Here is a 19,772-nt window from a genome sequence, read left to right on the forward strand (position 1 = left end):
GTCGGCCCTTCGATACACAACACCGCCGAGTGCGTATCGCCTTACCAATGTCATTCAATACTGCCTAGCTCTTGAATGGAACCTCGGTCTCGATAACCGATACCTAAAGCCGGGATTTCATCTAAGCCTTCGCTGACCAGTCGCCACTGCATCGAGTATTGGTCGTAAGGGTTGCAAAATCGATGCAAAAAGGCCACAGAGAATTACCTAGTATGATTATAGCGACATGGAGAAAGGTTTTTCATTATTATTCGGAAAATCATTTTCAGAAATGTTTATTTTAAAAAATTTATTGGTACGATAACAATGAAAATAGCTTAGGAAAATTAAAGAAACATAAAGGCTCTTTATTTTTATGTATTCTCTTTTGAAATTTTAAGTTGAATTTCATATTGACAATTTTTTATCATGTAGATTGACGAGATTACAAATATCCTTGATGTGATAATATTTTTGAGATGTGTGCATTTAAATAAATAAGACATAGTAATCATGAATTTGTTATTTTGCTGAAAGTAATAAGTAATCTAAGGGCCGATTTTTCAATGCTTGGATAAAACTTATCCGTCCAATAAAGTATCACACAATAATATTAAAATGTCACGTAAACTGTCAAATACGGGCAATAAGAATACGTTTTTAAAATGGTAGTTTTTATACATTATTCGACGAATAAGTTTTATCCAAGCATTGAAAAATCGGCCCTAAATCAATCAATCTAAAGAGCTAGAAATTGTAGTAAAATAGCATTGTAATTTGTAATTAGAAACTACTGTCAATAATAATTAATGAATACTAGCATTTCTGCACCAAAAGAAGCTGTGTCATTTCTCACACGTACAGAGAAATTTCGCAACAGTTACGTAATATTAGCGATACAAAATAAATATGTACATGATTTGTGAGTCCCATTATCTCGATGCTCTTTTAATGAATTCCTCTTACGGTAAACATTCTAGTAAGGCGTTGCAAATACGCAATGTAACGCTCGCCAAATGAATACGAAAGTACCATTAAGTATTTAAAATCCCTACGTGCGTTCATTTAACATGTTACGTCTCATTCAGTGAAAATAAACAATCGGCGGTAGTTCCGTTTGTGAATGCTGTGCACGCCTTATAGACTAGAGTAGATAATTTTTGAAACAAAAAAAAATCGCAGTCGGATGAAACCCATTAGAAAAGGAGGGGAATATGATAAAAATGTAAGGAAAAATAAATTACGGTCAATCCGAGTTCGGGAAGCGGGAGGGGGGAGCTTTTAAGAGAAAAAATGGTTTCTCTCGATTTCCGACAAAACTACAAGTCCTATAGAAAAAAGTTCAATCGCAAAGTTGTAGGTAATTAAAAGTTCTACAACTTTTGTATTCACAATTTTTTCACATAACCTAAAAATTTAGGTGAAAAATTCAAAAAACCAAGTTTTTGGTCTTTTATTTCTATCTACTTCAAAATTTATTTTTTTTCTACGAAATTTGGTGGAAACTTACTTTATTATGTCCCAAATACGCTGTAATTTATTTGATTGAAAATATTTATTTTTTCGCCTTATTTTGAATTAATACCAAAAAAACAACCTAATTTTCAATCGAAAAGTCACCCGTCAAAATATCAGCTTTTTTCAGAAACTTGGAATGCCTTTTATTCATTGAAATCTCTACTTTCATATGGTGTAAAAAAAATAAACACCACCATAGTAAATGTTCTCAGGAAATGCATACAAACAGTCTGAAAATTAGCTTTTACTAAATCAGACACTCTTCTCGAACTACCTGAAATGTTTTTATCGACATCATTTTGCTTTTGAATATGCTGTAAAATATTAAACTTAGAACAGATAATTATTTTTCTTTTGAAATATTACCGAAAAGCCGATACAAGAGAAGATATAGAGTTCAAGAAGTGTGCCTGATTTAGTAAAAGCTGTGGTAAAAGCTAATTTTCAGACTGTTTGTATGCATTTCCTGAGAACATTTAATATGGTGGTGTTTATTTTTTTTACACCATATGAAAGTAGAGATTTCAATGAATAAAAGGCACCCCAAGTTTTTGAAAAAAGCTGATATTTTGACGGGTGACTTTTCGATTGAAAATTCGGTTATTTTTTTGGTATTAATTCAAAATAAGGCGAAAAAATAAATATTTTCAATCAAATAAATTACAGTGTATTTGGGACATAATAAAGTAAGTTTCCACCAAATTTCGTAGAAAAAAAATAAATTTTGAAGTAGATAGAAATAAAAGACCAAAAACTTGGTTTTTTGAATTTTTCACCTAAATTTTTAGGTTATGTGAAAAAATTGTGAATACAAAAGTTGTAGAACTTTTAATTACCTACAACTTTGCCATTGAACTTTTTTCTATAGGACTTGTAGTTTTGTCGGAAATCGAGAGAAACCATTTTTTTCTCTTTAAAGCTCCCCCCTCCCGCTTCCCGAACTCGGATTGACCGTAATTTATTTTTCCTTACATTTTTATCATATTCCCCTCCTTTTCTAATGGGTTTCATCCGACTGCGATTTTTTTTATCTTTTCATTATTTTCAAAGGCTTCTACCCCAGTCTATTAATGTCGGGTCGCATTAGAAAAATATGATAATAATATGGAAACAAAGAGCATGGCCTTGTGACGTAACGGAATAGTGAAATTGACCAACAAAACTTGTCGACCGCGTAGAGATCTGACGGAGAGCCGCATTTTCTTAGAACTTGAATAACCAAGCTTTTCGTAAATCCAAGAATAACGTTATGTTATGTTTTAAACAATTTCAACATCGCGCCCTGAAATATTGCCGCTTATTAACCTGTTACTAAAACGATTTGACGAATGTAAATTTTATCTTCATTGACAAGAATTATATCTATATTTCGTCATACCATTTTCTCACTGCTTACGATTAATATCCAATTATGAATAATATCTACCAAACGCTATGTAAAATTATTATAGGCAATCAATGTAACGATCATATGTTGCAAATTGTTAATCATGTTTTATCTGCAATCGATAACTGAGAAAATATTTAAACACTACTTATCTCCGCAATAGGCATTGCTAAATATCTAGATAAAACGGCCTACGACTCAAGTACCACGTCGCTGCGCATTTCACAATGTTCGAAACACATCAAAAACAAAAGATTATCGTGTTACCGTGACAAGTTCGCTATCGGCACTTCATAACATTTGGTTTATCGCTATCGACATATCGATAAAATGTACATTTTTAGCAATGTAACCTTTACGTAAATATGAGAAATGAATGATTCATAGGTTTCAGAAAAACATTACCTTTTCCTTGAATATTACTTTACCTGATTATCCTATAAAATGATTAATATTATGATGTGTTAGATCTATTTATTAACGCGTGTGACGAACTTTTATATAATGATTAATTAATAAATAATTGATGTAATGGTCCTTCGAGCTAGCCCACAATGTACATACGAGTATTTAAACTTTCAGTTGTCACTATTTATAACATTCGGATATAACAATCAGAATCTGGAAATCTTCAAACAAATAAATAAAAACTTTAAGAAGTTGCCCATTTGTGCTTCAAAATTCGTTTCCAATAATAAGTGGGCTCTTAAACAACCCCACGATTCTTCGCAAATCGTCCATTCAATTATCCTTTTCTACCGCAAAAGCGTATAATTATTGTCTCATTCCACTGAGTTTGGGTATTGAAAGCACAACAACCGGTAGTTTGTCCTGATTTACATAATCATTATACAGTCTTTATCATTGCGATGTTTTTGAAACAATTGGCGGTTATTAGAAGTACTTACCATTGCTGACGGCATTTCTTTTTGTTTATTGTATTCGCTTACATTCAGGCGGATTATTCAAAAGAAAATCCGGATAATTTATGGCCAGTCAATTGGATAATTACAATGAGAGAAATAATAAATTAATTAGCCTTTAAAGTTTAAATAAAAGCATGCTACGAGTCTAATGATTTCCTATTCACTGAAATACTCGTTAATTGGCACGCCGCCCCCGTGTTCGTTTAACTCGTCAAATAAAACATTACACGTTTTCAATTAGAATTGGAAACTGCTCTAATGCAACCGTCGATCGGCAATCACGATTTTGTTCATTCGTCAATCGTGAGACGATTGTTTAAACGGACCGATTGAATAATGAGAGGCAATTCCTCAATGCATTACGGTATTCTGGGACTATAGTCTATACGTTATGCTTTGTGTATACCCTATTGTACATAGGTTAATGAAACAGTTCTTGTAAGAAGTAGACAATAATATAAGCAACAATATGTTTTTTTATTCTTTTTGCCTTTAAGCTAGCCACATTATAATCATAGATATATGATTATAATTTGCATTCACATTCTTTTTATAAATATTTATCATACAAACCGTAAACATGTTCAAATTAAATAAACGAGAAATAAAATGTAAATATGAGGTCATATTTTATCACTGATAATAATTTGAATACTATTTAAAATAGTGCTCTTATTAATGCGCCCCTAAAGGCTAAATCTGCGAATTAATTAAGGATCATGCAAGTTGAGTCACCATCAAGTCTAGAACTCAGTGGTTAGTATTTAAGGATATATACATATTTAAATGTGGCTGTCTGTCACACGATCTGTTTGTTTATTGATCGCAATATGACGCATACAGTTAACTTGATACGAAGACTCTGTAGATATCAAGTTTTGGACTTGTCGATAAAATCCTTTGTCATGTACTTGGCAGATTGGAAATTCGATAACTTTTAACAATAGTGAGAATTCAAGAATATGAAAACTTTGAACCAAACGTGTTTATTTTTTATTACTCTCATACAGACCGGAACATGATTAATGGTTAACACACCAAAAGAAGCTGACCGTATGACGATAATTTTTACAGTTATGAAAATAAACTACTTACATCTTAATCATATTCTTTTGTGTTAAGGTTCCAAGTTCTAACGAGAGTTTTTAAAATGATTTAGTGCAACAACCCAAAAAAACATGTAATTTATTATACTTATTATAAATATTCAACACGCCCGCGGCCGGCGGCCCGCATAAAACCTTTCTAGAGAACTACACTATCCAGTGTTGAAAGAGAGTGAAAATCGGTGCAATAGACAGACAGATGCGATACACTCTTCATATGTATAAATGCAGTAAAATTAAGATAATAATTGTTGTAATTGTTGCATTGCAGACGGGCGGTGCAGACAGCGCGAGCGGCGGCTCCGGCGGCTCGGGGATGGAGTGCCTCCAGCTGCGCTCCCCCCCGCACCCCTCCTTCCACTACCTCATCTCGGAGCAGGCTAAGTCCCTCGTCGCGCTACAGGTACGTTGCTACTATAATAATTGTTGAAATTTTTGCATTTAGATTTTTCATAAATGATATTCATTGAAATAAAAAGAAAAAGCAATTAAGTTGTTGTTCAGTTTGAATTTATCTCGTAAATCTATGTCGTATAATGTTCTGGTGAATGACTTATCACGTCTGCTGCTAACACGTACAGAGCCTTCTCAAACAATGAAGTGACGTCACAATGTAAATGCTTAATTGGCAAAACCGAGATTTCATTCAAATGATTTTATTTCTGGAAAATTTAACTGCAATTTTAAATGTTAAAAGTCTGCTAATTTACCATCGTGTGCTTTTAAAATTCGCTATAAACTATAGGAAGTAATAATCGGGGTACACATATAAACGTTTCAGGAACTCCAGAATGAGGTCGGCGCTCTGCTCGAGTTCCGCGACCTCGTCATCGAGACATTCCCGAACTTGCGCTCGAAGATGGCCCCCTCGACGCCGGCGGCGGCCCGGCGCGACTGGGAGCCCGGCGTGCGCGTGCGCCGCAAGCTCGCCGGCGGCGGCGGCGACGCGGCGCGCGCCAAGCCGCAGCCCTCCGTGCAGGACTCCGGCTTCAGCACCGAGACCTCCTGCGGCAAGGACGCGCACTCCTCCGCGTCCGCGCCGGCCTCCCGCCCGCGCCCGCTCGAGGACGAGCTGTGGGCGCTGCTCGACGTCATCCAGCGCAAGGGCGGCCGGCTGCGCGACGAGGCGGAGCTGCTGCGCGGCGAGCTGGACGAGCGGCAGCCCGACACGGCCGAGGAGTCGTTCGTGCGGCAGCTGGCGGGCGGCTGCGCGGGCTGCGTGGCTTGTGCGGACGTAACGCGGCTGCGCGGTGAGCGGGACGCCCTGCTGGCTCGCGCCGCACAGCTCGAGGCGCAGGCGGGCCCGCGCGCGCTGGGCCGCCTGGACGCGCCGCTGCGCACGCCGCGCCGCCCGCCGACCGTCGCGAGCCCCGACAGCGACAAGTTCGCGGCGATTCTCCAAGAGAGCAATCCCGTCGAACTGCAACGGCAGCTCCTCGTCTCCATCGTACAAAATCAGGTGAGAATTTTTACCTTGTCATCGATCTGTTGTAATGTGATATAGTTATCCAGTTTTAAATACGTTAAAGCATAGATATTAGTTATTAGTCTTTCATTTATATGTGGAAAGTAATCGTCATGCCAGTATTCGTATTCTACACTTCAATTTGTGAATAATTTCAGTATCTATGCATAATCAGACAAAGACTCGAGTTCTGACAGGCATACGAAAACAAAAAATTGATAAATTTAATATAAATAACAGTCACCGTTATAGCTACACACCGACACACGTAACTTCAACAATAATTTATCAATCAAGATAAGCAAATTAATTCTTGTTAAACATGTCCAGTGCGAATTAAGCGGTACAAAAATGTAACAGTACCAATTTCGAAACTGCAATTACTCCATATATGACACCATACTTTTGATCTCGCCTATAGTTTACGTAATTATAAAATAAATAAAAAATAATTATAACCATGGTCCGTGGCGACAGTCCTAATTGCATCGCAAGTTATGTAACAGTACGTGCTTATGGTAGGGTTGCTAAATACTTATGTAGGTGTGTTAATTATATTATTGTGACAATTTTTTTTTATTTAGACTTAACACAGACTTGGTCCTTCTTATGTAGAAATTGTTAGGCCGTAAATATCCGTCTGCATTAGGGGTAGAAATTATTATAACTACATAGCTTTACTACAATTTCGAACTTTGTTTAAAACCTTGTCTATAAATAACGAAAGATATTGGTTATATTATGTAGTAAAGTCAAAGAACAAGTTCTCGTTGTAGGAAAATACTTAGTTAAAGACGAACAGGAAATTTCGTTTTATTTTTGAGAGTTTAACTTTTTCCAGACTCGACAAAAAGACATAATTGTCTAGAATCGTTTCCTTTAATTCTTTCGAGAAATTGCCACAATTAAGTCGGGAAATTCTCCTGAATTTTAAATAATTCTTTAGGAGTTTTTTTTAAAGGAATATTCTAGTTAATAGGCAACCCTAGTAGACGGTCAGGTTGCTAACGAGGTGCCAATGATGTAATCTGCTTTCGGCAAAATTATGCGGAACGCCGAAATTAATGGACCGGAGTAGAACTTAGTCAAGCATCTCCATTAGCCCAAACGATAATGTTTACGTTTCCTTAGTAGGACTCTACTCGCTAGTACTCGATTTTGTTAATTGACTCGTATTTTCCACCCTGTATTAACTCATAAAGAAACTAGGTAGGATAGAACAGTACATTTTTGACCCGTCCCGGCTTCGCACGGGTGCAATGGCGGCCGGCCGGTACCGCCGCGAACGCTACGTCCCGCAATTTTTAAATCTGTAATATCTTCGAAAATATTCACTTAAATCATACAGTGTAAAGGGCCATATAGATCTATATTAAATGAACAATGTATTCAAGGTATTTAATTAGTTAAGGATTCAGTATAGTCAAGTCATTCATTTATAAATTTAAACAACCTTGCTAAAGATACTATCTACAAGATTTATTGTAGTCCTTGTCAAAAATCTTCGCATAATGAAACATCGTATTGTAAAAATATTTATTTTGTACGTTTATTATTATCTATATTAATGTATGAATGTGAATATTTTCAGGTGTACAGTGAACAATTGAAGCAAGCAACGGAACAACGTACTCTACTCTTGGATAAACTTAAACGTGTGAGAGAGGACAACGAAGATTTGAAGTTTAGGGTAAGAAAATTATTATGTTTTACTAGCTGGTGACCATGGTTTCACTTGTGTGGTACTTGGGTTTAAAGTTTAAACGTACAAACTTTTACAATTATAATATTTATTTATTTAAAAAAGTCATTAATATTTGTACAGTAGTATGTCACAGAAACTACAATAAACAGACGCGTCATTTTAAATGTTTTTTAAAAACTCTTTGTTTATTAAGTGAATTGTGAGAGCCTGTTAATGTTTAAAAATAATAATTTAATAGTACGATAATTTCAAAATGATATTATTGTGGGTAAGCATCACAATTTCTATTATTTAACCAAATAAGCTTTATGTGATGCTATAATCTAGCAATGCTATCCATTAAGCTTCAGATTATTTACGAAAATTTGTTTACAAAAAAGGCAGAATATATTGTAAAACACATGTTTTACAATATATTCTGCCTTTTATAATAATTGAAGCTTTTTTATTGTTAATTTGATAAATTGTTTATTTTATTAATGACTAGCTGCCTCGTTGCGTTGTCCTGTCCTATTGTTCCTTTCACATGTTTTACTCCATAAGAAGAAGTTTCGAGTATTAAGCGCGTCACACACGGTGAAGATACTATAATATTTTATCTTAAGATACGGTTATATTTTATATTATAGTATCTTAAGGTATCCGGTATCAGCGTTCTGACCATCATTTTTCTTATTGGCATTGCGTACTAAGACCCCTGTAGAACCGCCATCCTGTTACAAATGACCCACAACCGTGTGTGACGCGCTTTATGCTTGGCAACATATTTGGCTTAAATTTTTTCTATATACATATTTTGATGTAAAACGTGCTAGTTGTAGCTATTTCCTGCACTTGGCTAATCAAAGTTTAAAACTATAACCACTACTATATTACATTTCAGCTGGAAGAGAAGACGACGGAGCTTGAGACGCAGCGGTCGCGGGGGTCGGGCGGTGCGGGGGGCGGTGCGGGGGGCGGGGCGCGCGCGGGGGAGAGCCCCTCGCGGCACAGCATGCGCGACCTGGAGCCGCTGCAGCTGCCCAGCGACGAGCCGCGCCGGCGCCCCAGCCGCATCCCGCGCCACACGCCGCACAAGGGCGCCGCGCCCCGCGCCCCCGCGCCCCCGCGCCCGCCCTCCGCCGGCTCCGTGCGCTCCGTGCGGCGCCCCGACAAGCCGCCGGCGCCCCGCCTCGCGCCCGACAAGGTGCGCCCCAAGTCCTTCTGGAACCTCTTCACTTTCGAACGAAACTAACGTGCCACAGACCATAGTGCTAATCCCCGTGTGAGTGCACAGTGCCCAGTGTCCCCCCCCACGCGGTGCGCCGGCGCCAACATGCCATTATGTCGATCGTAAGTTGTGTTCATTTTGTTTTCTTTTGCGACGCGTCGATGTGGAAGCTCTTGGTGTTGATGTTTTAATACCATATAGTATCGTAAAGCATAAGATAATAATATATAATTATATCATAATATAAGCACCTGCAACACTTCTAGTGTTACAAGTGTCTATGGGCGGTGGTGACCACTTAACATCAGGTGGCCCACCTGCCCCTTTGCTTGCTCTGTAATAAAAAATATAAAAAAAGATACCAAAGATACAATAATGTTACATCAACATTTTCCACGTCAACGTGTCTAGTAACATTTAACGATAGTTAATGGCTTTGGTTCATTCATACGCATGTTCACTAACACATACTAACTCTCATTACACCCTACATTAACCCTTACTAACTTTTCAATAACATAATATAGTTTATATTATAATACAAATGTAAGAAAACATTGTTAATTTTATTGAATAATTAAGAAAATGTACAAGTGATTTATTTTTATTTATAAAAAAAATATCAATAAAACATACTTAAGGTTTTTTTTTTCTACATGATTTTTGTTTAATCTTTATGGAATCAAAAGACACCAATCAGCTGTATTAAAAATTCGACGAAAGAAAGAGAAATGTATATTATCGTTTCAAAAAGGAAGCTGGGATAGATGAGGGTGCAAAATTTTTAATTTAATGTTTTTAATTTATTTCATTTGCAGTGTCTGCCCTTGTGCAACAGCTTTAAATGGTATGGGTCTTGTAAATATTTGTTTTTAACACGTTTTTATTTAATTCTACCTTGGTTCGAGTGCATTTGGTGGCTTTGCTAGCTTTACACCCTCGCTTTTTATGTTTTCTCGGGGTGATGGATATTTGAAATCTTAATAAAAAAGTTTTATTCTCAAAGAGTTTTTATAAGAAGTTAGAGGAATATTAAAGCATGCACTATGATTTATTGATAGTAGTTAGGTACAGAAAATCGCAGGCATTCTCATATGTTAGTCGTTAATAAACTCCATTTCAAACTGTTAAGAGCGCATATTCTATTTAACGCAAGTCAAAAACTCCGCGATCTATTACGATAGATCGCGGCTTGCGCTATCCTTTTACTATGAACAGCATAGGTCCACAGGAGAGCGCCGAGCAACATGTCCTCCCTCTGGAAAGGCTCGCTGCCGACTGATTTTAATCGGGTCGCGCGCAGTGTTTTATAGTACTTTAAAAAAAATTGTAGAAAAATAATAGAGGTACCTTAGTTGATTTTTTAAATTTTATCTTATAAGTAAGACATTCTTTTATTGCAATATGTATAAATTATATTCAATAAAGTCGAATATCTTGGTGAAAATAATCATTTTGTCGACTATAATTTCTAAAAAAATTCACATTGTTCGGATTTTAATTTCGTAAGTTAGGAGTCCAAAATAAAAAAATCTTTTAACTAACTATTTTAATAAGGATTTTTGCAGTTAGTTAAAAATAATTGTGTGTTAGATCTGTCAGCAATTTCAGATATTTTTAGCTTCGAAATTGACACTAAAAGTGAAATCAAGTAATCATCGGCTCAGTTATCTTGATGGTATTCAGAAATACTGTATTAATTGAAAAAAACTCTTAACTAACTACATAGACAATAAAATTTCCTAAAATTATTAGTAATTCATATGTTTGTAAGATAAGTGGTTGATGGACAATCTGGTTTGAAAAATCACATATTTGAGCCAAACAGCGTACGGACCGCGTACACGGCCTTAATTGTAGCTCTCAAAATAGTTTAACACTTACAAATCATTTCACAATAGATGCATTGTATTGTAGATTTTTTTTTTCTTTTTATTAATTGACATAGTGGCATATCGGCTACTAACTGAGCGGAACCGATTTCGCCGACACTAGCTATGCACTGTTAGTTTGGAACAAACAATAATATAGTTACACGAGATTATTATCAAAATAAAATATATTTCTCAGCGTGCACAAAATGATAAAAATAAGGAAAAAAAGAATATGAGCGTGAAGCATGATATGTGTTATGAAACTAACCCTAAAATCTTGTGTGATGTCGCCCAGTGTATAATCTGTTCGAATCCCAACTATGTTTTTCTGGAATGTAATTGTGTTTATTAAAATCGCATACCCGTTGAACGCCGTCTTAACCTATTACTTTTACTAATATGTCATACTATTTTAAGGTACTAAAAGTAATAATAAACTAACCGTGGAAATGTCATCTATAAGGTACACTCAAGAAGCTTATATCTAATACACTGGAGATTTCAGTATGAACATTAACTTGTAACAAGAAAATATGACGTTGAATGACGCCTGTATGTTTTTTTATCCCTTTCACACCTAGGTAGTTAGTTTGGTTAGGTTAGTACTGAAATCTCCAGTGTATTAGATATAAGCTTCTTGGGTACACTATAATAAAGTTTGTGACGGTACGCTTATATTTTTGACAATATCATGCTAATAAATGGGATTATTTGAACAGAACCAAGAGGCTCACCAAGAGGCTCACATCGAAGTGAGTTCGGAGGCGGACTCGCTGAACATGGACCCTCGGCAGCTGGAAGCCGGCGCTGCGCTGGTGGCGGAGTACCTGACCCGTGCGTCCCGCCTGGCGCCGCTGTACCCCGCGCTGTACCCCGCATTGCACACGCTGTCCCCCGCGCTGTACCCCGCATTGCACACGCGCACCCGCCCGCTGCCCGCCGACCTGCTGCGCGACTGCCAGCTCGCCTACGAGACGCCGCACAACTTGGCTCTCGAACTCTCCAAATCGATTCTATACGAAAACGCGGACTCGATCGACCTAAAGACCCTCAAGTCGCTCAACTCCCACGGCGACGCGTCCCTCTGGGAGGGCAAGCCGCAGCAGTACTTTGAGAGCATGAACGAGGGCGCTAAGGAGTTCGACGACGATTCGCTCGCTTCGTAACTCGGCGGCCCGCTTCGCTCGCGGCTTCTGCTCGATTTTTTAACTTCAAATCGATAGAACGCCGCGGCGCTGACAAAAATGTTAATGGAACTCCGCTTTTGTTATTCACATTTGCATTTGCGGCGCGGTGTGCGCTCGTACAAAATTGGGAATGTCTCGTTTCGAATTTCACCAATTTACTCTAGGTTAGGTTATTTAATTATGTAATGTGCTCCGGTGTAATGTCGATGCGTTCGTGAAATGTGTTCTCTGTATATAATAATATCTGTGATAATTTCACATTTATATTGTTTCCTTATGAATTATGTGTGAGGAATTGTAATAAATTTGTAAATCTTAATTTTAAATTATATATTATGCTTAAATAATGAAATTAATTAATCATTATAATGTTTCGAGTCCCTACTGCAGAGTCCTGTTTCGTAAGCGTTAAAAATGTTTAATATATGTTTTCAAGTTATATGCTCATAATGTAAAATTTACTGTTTATAATTATTATGATGAAATGTATCGGCGGCGAGTTTGTAGAAAATGGTAGCTATTACATAGCGGTCATTCCTAAGCCTTCGGCTCGACTGTACTATAGGTAAAATATATTGAGTGAATGTTAAACGACTTCAGTAAGGCTGTGAAATAGTGTGGATGCGATTATCGCTGAAAAGATCGAATAAATAATGTATGTAATGTAATTAATAGATATAAAATTCGAATTCGTCGAAGCTGTGACATAAAGCGATTCCTAGTTATTTTAAAATATCTTTTAGGCTTTATAGTACGAAACTTGATGTCGCAGTAATACGATGAATTACGGTTTATATTGGGAATCGGTCGTAGTTTATTTATATAGCGGCTATAGTTGTTACTGTCAAACGTCCAGTGTCCAACGTCCTATGCGATTCGCACGACTGCCGGTAGTTATGTGCTCTAGTTGCCTATATACATTAATATTATATATATACGCTCGGTTACAAATAGTAGGAGACTGATTTTGATAAAGGCATAGTGATATATGTTTATCAATTTATTCTTATTATTTAGATTTACCTTATTATTTTCTTATTATAATTATTTCCTATTGTATAAATTTATTGCCTGTTCGGGTTGAGTAAGATTAACTCCTAGTTATTGATAATATTCCAATTTCTATCTGCGACTGTATTTTATGTAAAATAAGATTTAAATGTAGCGAATTAAACTATTAAGTTAGCATATTGTACAGCCTCATTCATGCTATAGTAATTCTGTAAATTATTTAGCACTATCTAATGTTAAGATAGTCATTAAATGTCTAGTTGACTTGAATCTAGTTGGACTTGTGTAAAGTTGTACAGAAATCATATCATTATATACAAATTACTTAAATAAATTGTTCATATCAAACAGTTTTTTATTTATGTATTCCCAACACATAATATAATCTTCTAATTCTGCACCCTATAATTAATGACTATTTTAATTTACTAATATTCAAAAGACTACCTGCAGTAGCGTTCCCTGATGTTAAAACAAAATATACACGCTTTAGCTTATACATCGTGGACTCGCTAAACGACTGAACAGATTTTAATAAAATTTTGCACACTGTATGTAGTTTTATTCGACTTGAAAGACAGGATAGTTTCCATAAATTACGATCAATAATATAATAGGACTACCTCACGGAACTAGAGCGAGCAGCTGTGATAGTATTTACATAATAATATAAACTCGCAATAACCTAATCACAAAATAAAAGCGGAATACGGATCCAGACACTTAGTTAAATACTAAATTGTTAAAGTATTCCGATCAAAATATTCATGCAATAAAGCTTTAGCAGACCCGTGACACTCCGTGTACGTGAAAGTCGCAGCGCCGTTAACCTAGAGGCTAGAGCCAAGGCGTGTTAGCTATAAGATTGATACTTGATACTTTTTTTTATAATGAATAGGCAGACGTTTGACCACGATCCCACATGATGGGAAGCGGTGATGTGGTCTACTTGGATACACGTCTGCCTAGAAGCCTGTTCACCGATCAAAATGGAATTGAGAGTTTTGCCAAAGTATAATAAACAAGATATGTTATGAAATATAAACTTTCTCTCGAGGCTTTCTCTATTACATTATTGCCACAGCCATACACACAACAATAAACCGAAGGCATGTTTAAATAGTAAATATGCAAGTACAAAAGAATTAACAATAACGACTAATTATTTCGAGCGACTGCCATGCGAAACCCTGAACGCATTAGTACACGGCGTGTGCAAGCTCTACCTGTGACTTGAGTGAGTCAAGGACTAGCAGAGCATGTTAACACAGAATTTCCGTTCTTTCGTTGGAATTATTTTTTGAGGCATTAACTATAATATAATGTAATTTTTTTAAATCAACGCCATGCTCATGTAGCTACATGATGAACATAACATCATCTCTTCGTAAATAGTATAGTAGGTAGGATTTATGTGGGTACAGTAAGTATCCCCCCGAAATTAATAAGAGATTTGCCAATGATATTATATGTATAGTGCCGTCTGCACGTGTTGTGTATTTATAATAGAGAATGCACTCTTGAGTAGCCCTTAAACTAGGGATGTAACGATACCGATACCGATACCGATATATCGGCCGATATATCGGCAAGCCGATATATCGGTATCGCCGATAATAAATCAACCGATACCGATATTTTTTTATTAAATTCTTTCTTTTCTTTTATGTTTTTGCATTGTATTCATTCATATTGTTTTATTTCTGTTTCTGTAATAGTGTTAAGGAAGAGCGGAACCTCCTGACACAAGCATTTTATTTGCTTACTAGCTGTGCCCGCGACTTCGTCCGCGTGGAATAGTGACTGCATAGTAGTTACTAACACGTCTTTAAACACGTACTACCATAAACAACTAAATTATAAGTACTTACAGATTATTTTACAGTTAAGAAATAAAATAAATAATAACACAAAATAACTGTTAGTAAAATTAAAACTAAACTGAGCTATAAAACTTTGTTACAGAAGAGTTCAAAATTTCCAGAATGTGGCTATCCTCCCGCTCCCATATCCTTCTACTTTCACAGACTTTCAACTTTTCCCTTTCACCCCTAGTAAATGGCAGAACCGATTTTGATGGAAACCATGTCTAATTGTACTTATATGTACACGTCATATCACGTTTGGTGCTCCATTTGGATTATTTATCCCCACTATATCAACCCTAAGGTGCCCTATATGTAATAAACAGATGAACCGATTTTGATAAAACATGACTAATTGTAATTCACACGTCAATTGATATGCCGCTTGAGTATATTGTTTGACCACATTCGATTATTCATTCCCACTTTTACCGCTATAATCCAATAAATGGATGAACCGATTTTGATTAAATATGCCTCATTATACTTCTCACGTCATGTCATGCCCTTTCATTTGATATGCCACTTGGGTATATTTAACAAAATTCATTTTTTTATTACCACTTTTATACCTATATCCAATAAATGGATGAACCAATTTTGATAAAATATGTCTTATTGTACTTTACACGTCATGTCTTTCATTAGATACTTCACTTGAGTATATTTGATAAAATTCATTTATATATTCCTACTTTTACCCCTATATCAAATAAATGGATGAACCGATTTTGATAAAATTTGACTATTTGTTTCTGACAGGTCGTCTATTTTCATTTGATATATCACTTGGGTATAACCGACAACATTCGTTTTTTTCATTCCCACTTTTACCCATATATATATATATATATATAATAAATGGATGAACCGATTTTGATACACTATATCTAAGAACAACTAATGTAACAAAAAAAAACGCATCTTATTCGTATTACCCGTTAGCGAGCTACGGTGGCACAGACAGACACGCAAACACACATAGCGGACGTAACACCCCTCTTTTTGCGTCGGGGTTTAAAAATATAATATCTACGACATAATTGACCCCCCCCCCCACCGCGTGGGGCCTTTCGATATGATCATCTGGACATGTCAAGAAATAACTTTAGCGTATAATTTACGTAATAAAGTCATTTATGTATAGAATGCCTTAGCAAATGTTCGCCGTGATTACTTAAATGGTCATAACTTTTTTATTTATGAACCGATTGACATGAAATAAACACTAAATGTTAAATGAAGCTTACCACAATATATTAGTGAAAATCGCATCTAAATCGGATAAGCCGTTTCTGAGATTAGCGTGCACAAACATACAGACAAACAGACAAACAGACAAACCGACAAACCGACAAACAGACAAAAATTTTTTTAACTACACTTTTGGGTTCAGGATCGATTTAAGACGATACACAAAAAAAAATCTACTGCTTGGCGGGCGGAGTCTAATAGCTCGCTATCGCGAACGCGGGTGTGCGCGAAGTCATTCTTGCAAACTCGCCGCGCTGCCGCTGGCCGACTCGGGACAAACATGTATGGAGTCGTCATACAGTTATAATATTCTTATACATATTATATTTAATTGTTGATTTATTGGTTTTATTTTCTTGCTTATAAACAAATAATCTTCTTTTTAACAACTACTTAGACATTATTAATAATTATTATTATTTCGTAATGTTTACTTTATTACAAAATAATACAGGTTATAAATAATCTTTAAAATAACAAAAAATATTGTTACTCTGAAAAAATGAAATGGTACTCAATAACGCGGACTACTGAATGGATTTAGATAGAATTTGATGCTGACGTAGATATTACGTCATGCCCAGAAATGAAAGGTAATATTTCTGAAAGAAGTTATAAACCCTAATTCTTCTCAGTCAAAGTCAAGAGTGGAAGATATCACTAATACAGTAAAACTGATGCGAAACTTTGGATGTTAATTTGTATATTTTTTTTGTTAGTTGTTACTTAATCACGTCAAGACTACATTACCAATTTTGATAAAATATAGCTAATTGCCTGGATTTACACATAGGATACTTTTTATCCGAACTGAACACTTCTGTGGGATAAGACAGGATTCACGATATAATCTAATTCCACGCGGGCAAAGCCGCGGTTGGAATGATATTTTTTTAAATAAAAAAATTGTTTAAAAAAAACACAAAATATATTGACGCATGTATTTATTTTTTGCACTCTATTATAATTGTAATTATTCATTACAAATAATCAAAATAAAATAGCCAGAACAAAGTTAGGCCCTGGTAGGGTAGGTAGGCAGGTACAGCAATGTGAGACGAACACTGGCTTATTTATACCAATAATAATGTATTATAAACATTAAATTAAGTTTACTTTCTAACAACAAAAATACATAATATTAGCTAATGTGAAAGCGAATCAACCAATCATCCCACAAAAATGAAATGTGCACACAAATATTCATCCAAATCGGTTCATGTCATTAGGAGGAGTGACTGCAGCGCCATCTTCCGGGCCCAATTGTGTTTCCAGATCACCCAGGAACTCAATTTAATATACTTACACAAAATTTTTAGAAATGAAAACTCACATTAATATGTAAATATGAATATAAACCTGTTTTATTACTAAGCAATTTCCCGCACAGGTGTAGTAAGTATAAATGAAATAAATATCAACATCAAATTCTTTATACAACATACTTATCTACCACCTTCTAAGAAATGTAATTCTTGAAATTATTTCGTATTTTTTTTAAATATAATACTACTCCAATGAGCTCCTGTTCCATATTATGTCCGCCATACTTCCACTAAGTTCACCATGATTTTTTATTTCTTTGCACTTTGTTGCTTTTTGCTAAAAATGGAATCATGCGATAAAACCAGTAGAGCTTTGATAACATACATTTTTGACTGAATAAAGGTACTTACGAAGGAGTGGATTCACATTGTGAACAATCAGTGGGTTTATTTTCCTTCTGGATTCCGGATTTCTGAACAGATTATTTATGCTATAAATGAAAAAATCTTACACATTCGTTATGTACTTAAAACAGGGGTACATATCAAACATCGTCTATAATACAATTATCATCAAATTTAAAATAAAACCAACTTACTTCATTAATTTGTTCGAATTGTAAGCATTCTTTTTCCTCCAACCTTTATGTTTCTTCTTCTTATTTTCTTTATTGTCCCCATTTGTCTCATTTTGTCTTATCGTGTTGTCACCCTTTTTTACGATTGTGCGAGCGACACAAGTTCCCCGTGTGACGGCCGTAGCGGGAATGACTCGTGCAGCGATCGGGGTAGGAAGGTACAGGGCGGCTCTCGCTATATTGGCTGGTCGCGCGCTAATTTCAAATATTTCTTGTTTATTTCAAAACCATCGCATATTTCAAAATTCTAACACGGTAGACGTATAGGTTGTATATTTTATAGTTAATATCCAAAAAGTCGTAACTTTACGTTTGTTATTTTGAAGATGCCAGAGATTAAAAATAAATAACAATGATAACTTTGTATTTTTTTTCTATCGAGAAAATATCATGGAATCATGTTTCTAAAACGGTAGACGTATTGTGTTACTATTGAACTTTCTTGTCAAGAATTTTTATCACGACAACTTTAATAATATAAAAATTACGAAGGTTTGAAAAGGGCCGTAAATGTTAGAAAAATTAATTCATCCCCTTAATAATAACACCTGCTAATTTTTTTTTTATATTTTCATTGTACAGACATCACTTTTCTACAATTTTATTATATGTATTGATTAGGAGTGTTCCAATCACAAATTTGTTTATGTAAAGGAAAGAAATAAATAATTTTGAATTTTTTAATTTTTAACGTGATAACGTTTTTAAAATCGTTTTAGACGGGTGACATGTTCATAAACTTGTGTCACACCAAAACCTCACGAGCGCGATCGCAGGTATAACGAGAGAGAGACGGACCGATCTCCCGTTTCATCTCGAGCGCTGCCACTGCATTATGTTATCACGTAAACATCTCGATCGTAAACCTACTTTACAAACAACCAATTTTTTTGATATCAAATAATTCAAAAACCCGCGCCCAATGAACGATGCGGGAGGCCGCCAGCGCGTGCGCACTTTGTATTCTGAAAAAACTCTACCAATAGTAAACTTTTATTAGGTACTGATTGTATGTGTATTACTTAAAGTTTAACTGACTTCGTAAAATAATAATACTAAAATAAATGGTTTTGTTGTTTTTTGATTTGGCATTTTTATTTAAAAGAGAATACGATTAACAGTTGTCTCTGTTAAATGTTGGTAACTTTTTATGCATAATTCACTATTTATTTTTCTACCAAGATATCGGTATCGGTATCGGTATCGCCGATACATTACTACAAATATCGGTATCGGTATCGTATCGGCAAAATCATGTATCGTTACATCCCTACCTTAAACGTTCGTACAAATAAAAAAATTGATAACATTGGAGATAGAATGGTTTTTCAGAAATAATTCATAAAAGGAGGAAGATTTCAATTTAACTATTTTTTTGGTTT

The 19,772-nt window shown here is 35.6% G+C and overlaps 1 protein-coding gene and 1 long non-coding RNA gene across 5 annotated transcripts in view; one reads left to right on the forward strand and one right to left on the reverse strand.

The window, feature by feature from the left end:
• Positions 1 to 13,716, forward strand: part of jvl (javelin-like) — an 85,037-nt gene extending 71,321 nt beyond the window's left edge. For 2 of the 3 annotated variants that reach the window (XM_090120712.1, XM_090101365.1), the window contains exons 2-6: positions 5,188 to 5,319; positions 5,698 to 6,375; positions 7,973 to 8,071; positions 8,970 to 9,272; positions 11,890 to 13,716. In XM_090120712.1, coding sequence (XP_089976838.1) covers positions 5,188 to 5,319; positions 5,698 to 6,375; positions 7,973 to 8,071; positions 8,970 to 9,272; positions 11,890 to 12,336 — 1,659 coding nt within the window. In that variant the 3' untranslated portion in view covers positions 12,337 to 13,716. The remainder of the gene's footprint in view (positions 1 to 5,187; positions 5,320 to 5,697; positions 6,376 to 7,972; positions 8,072 to 8,969; positions 9,273 to 11,889) is intronic. The other variant, XM_090101364.1, reaches the window with a different exon arrangement.
• A 2,926-nt stretch (positions 13,717 to 16,642) lies between these two features.
• On the reverse strand, positions 16,643 to 18,503 carry LOC149909116 (uncharacterized). Of its 2 annotated transcripts, none has more exons than XR_016458636.1 (3): positions 18,352 to 18,503; positions 18,164 to 18,225; positions 16,643 to 18,089 (listed from the first exon to the last, which is right to left on the reverse strand). It is a non-coding gene; the product is annotated as an uncharacterized LOC149909116 (long non-coding RNA). The 2 variants fall into 2 exon arrangements; XR_016458637.1 differs by having other exon boundaries at positions 18,164 to 18,243.
• Between the last annotated feature and the right edge of the window lie 1,269 nt (positions 18,504 to 19,772).

Source organism: Colias eurytheme, chromosome 4 (assembly GCF_061535395.1).
Source record: "Colias eurytheme isolate Ceu_HAF_F1 chromosome 4, ilColEury1 Martin Lab GWU primary, whole genome shotgun sequence".
In the NCBI taxonomy this organism is placed as follows: domain Eukaryota; kingdom Metazoa; phylum Arthropoda; class Insecta; order Lepidoptera; family Pieridae; genus Colias; species Colias eurytheme.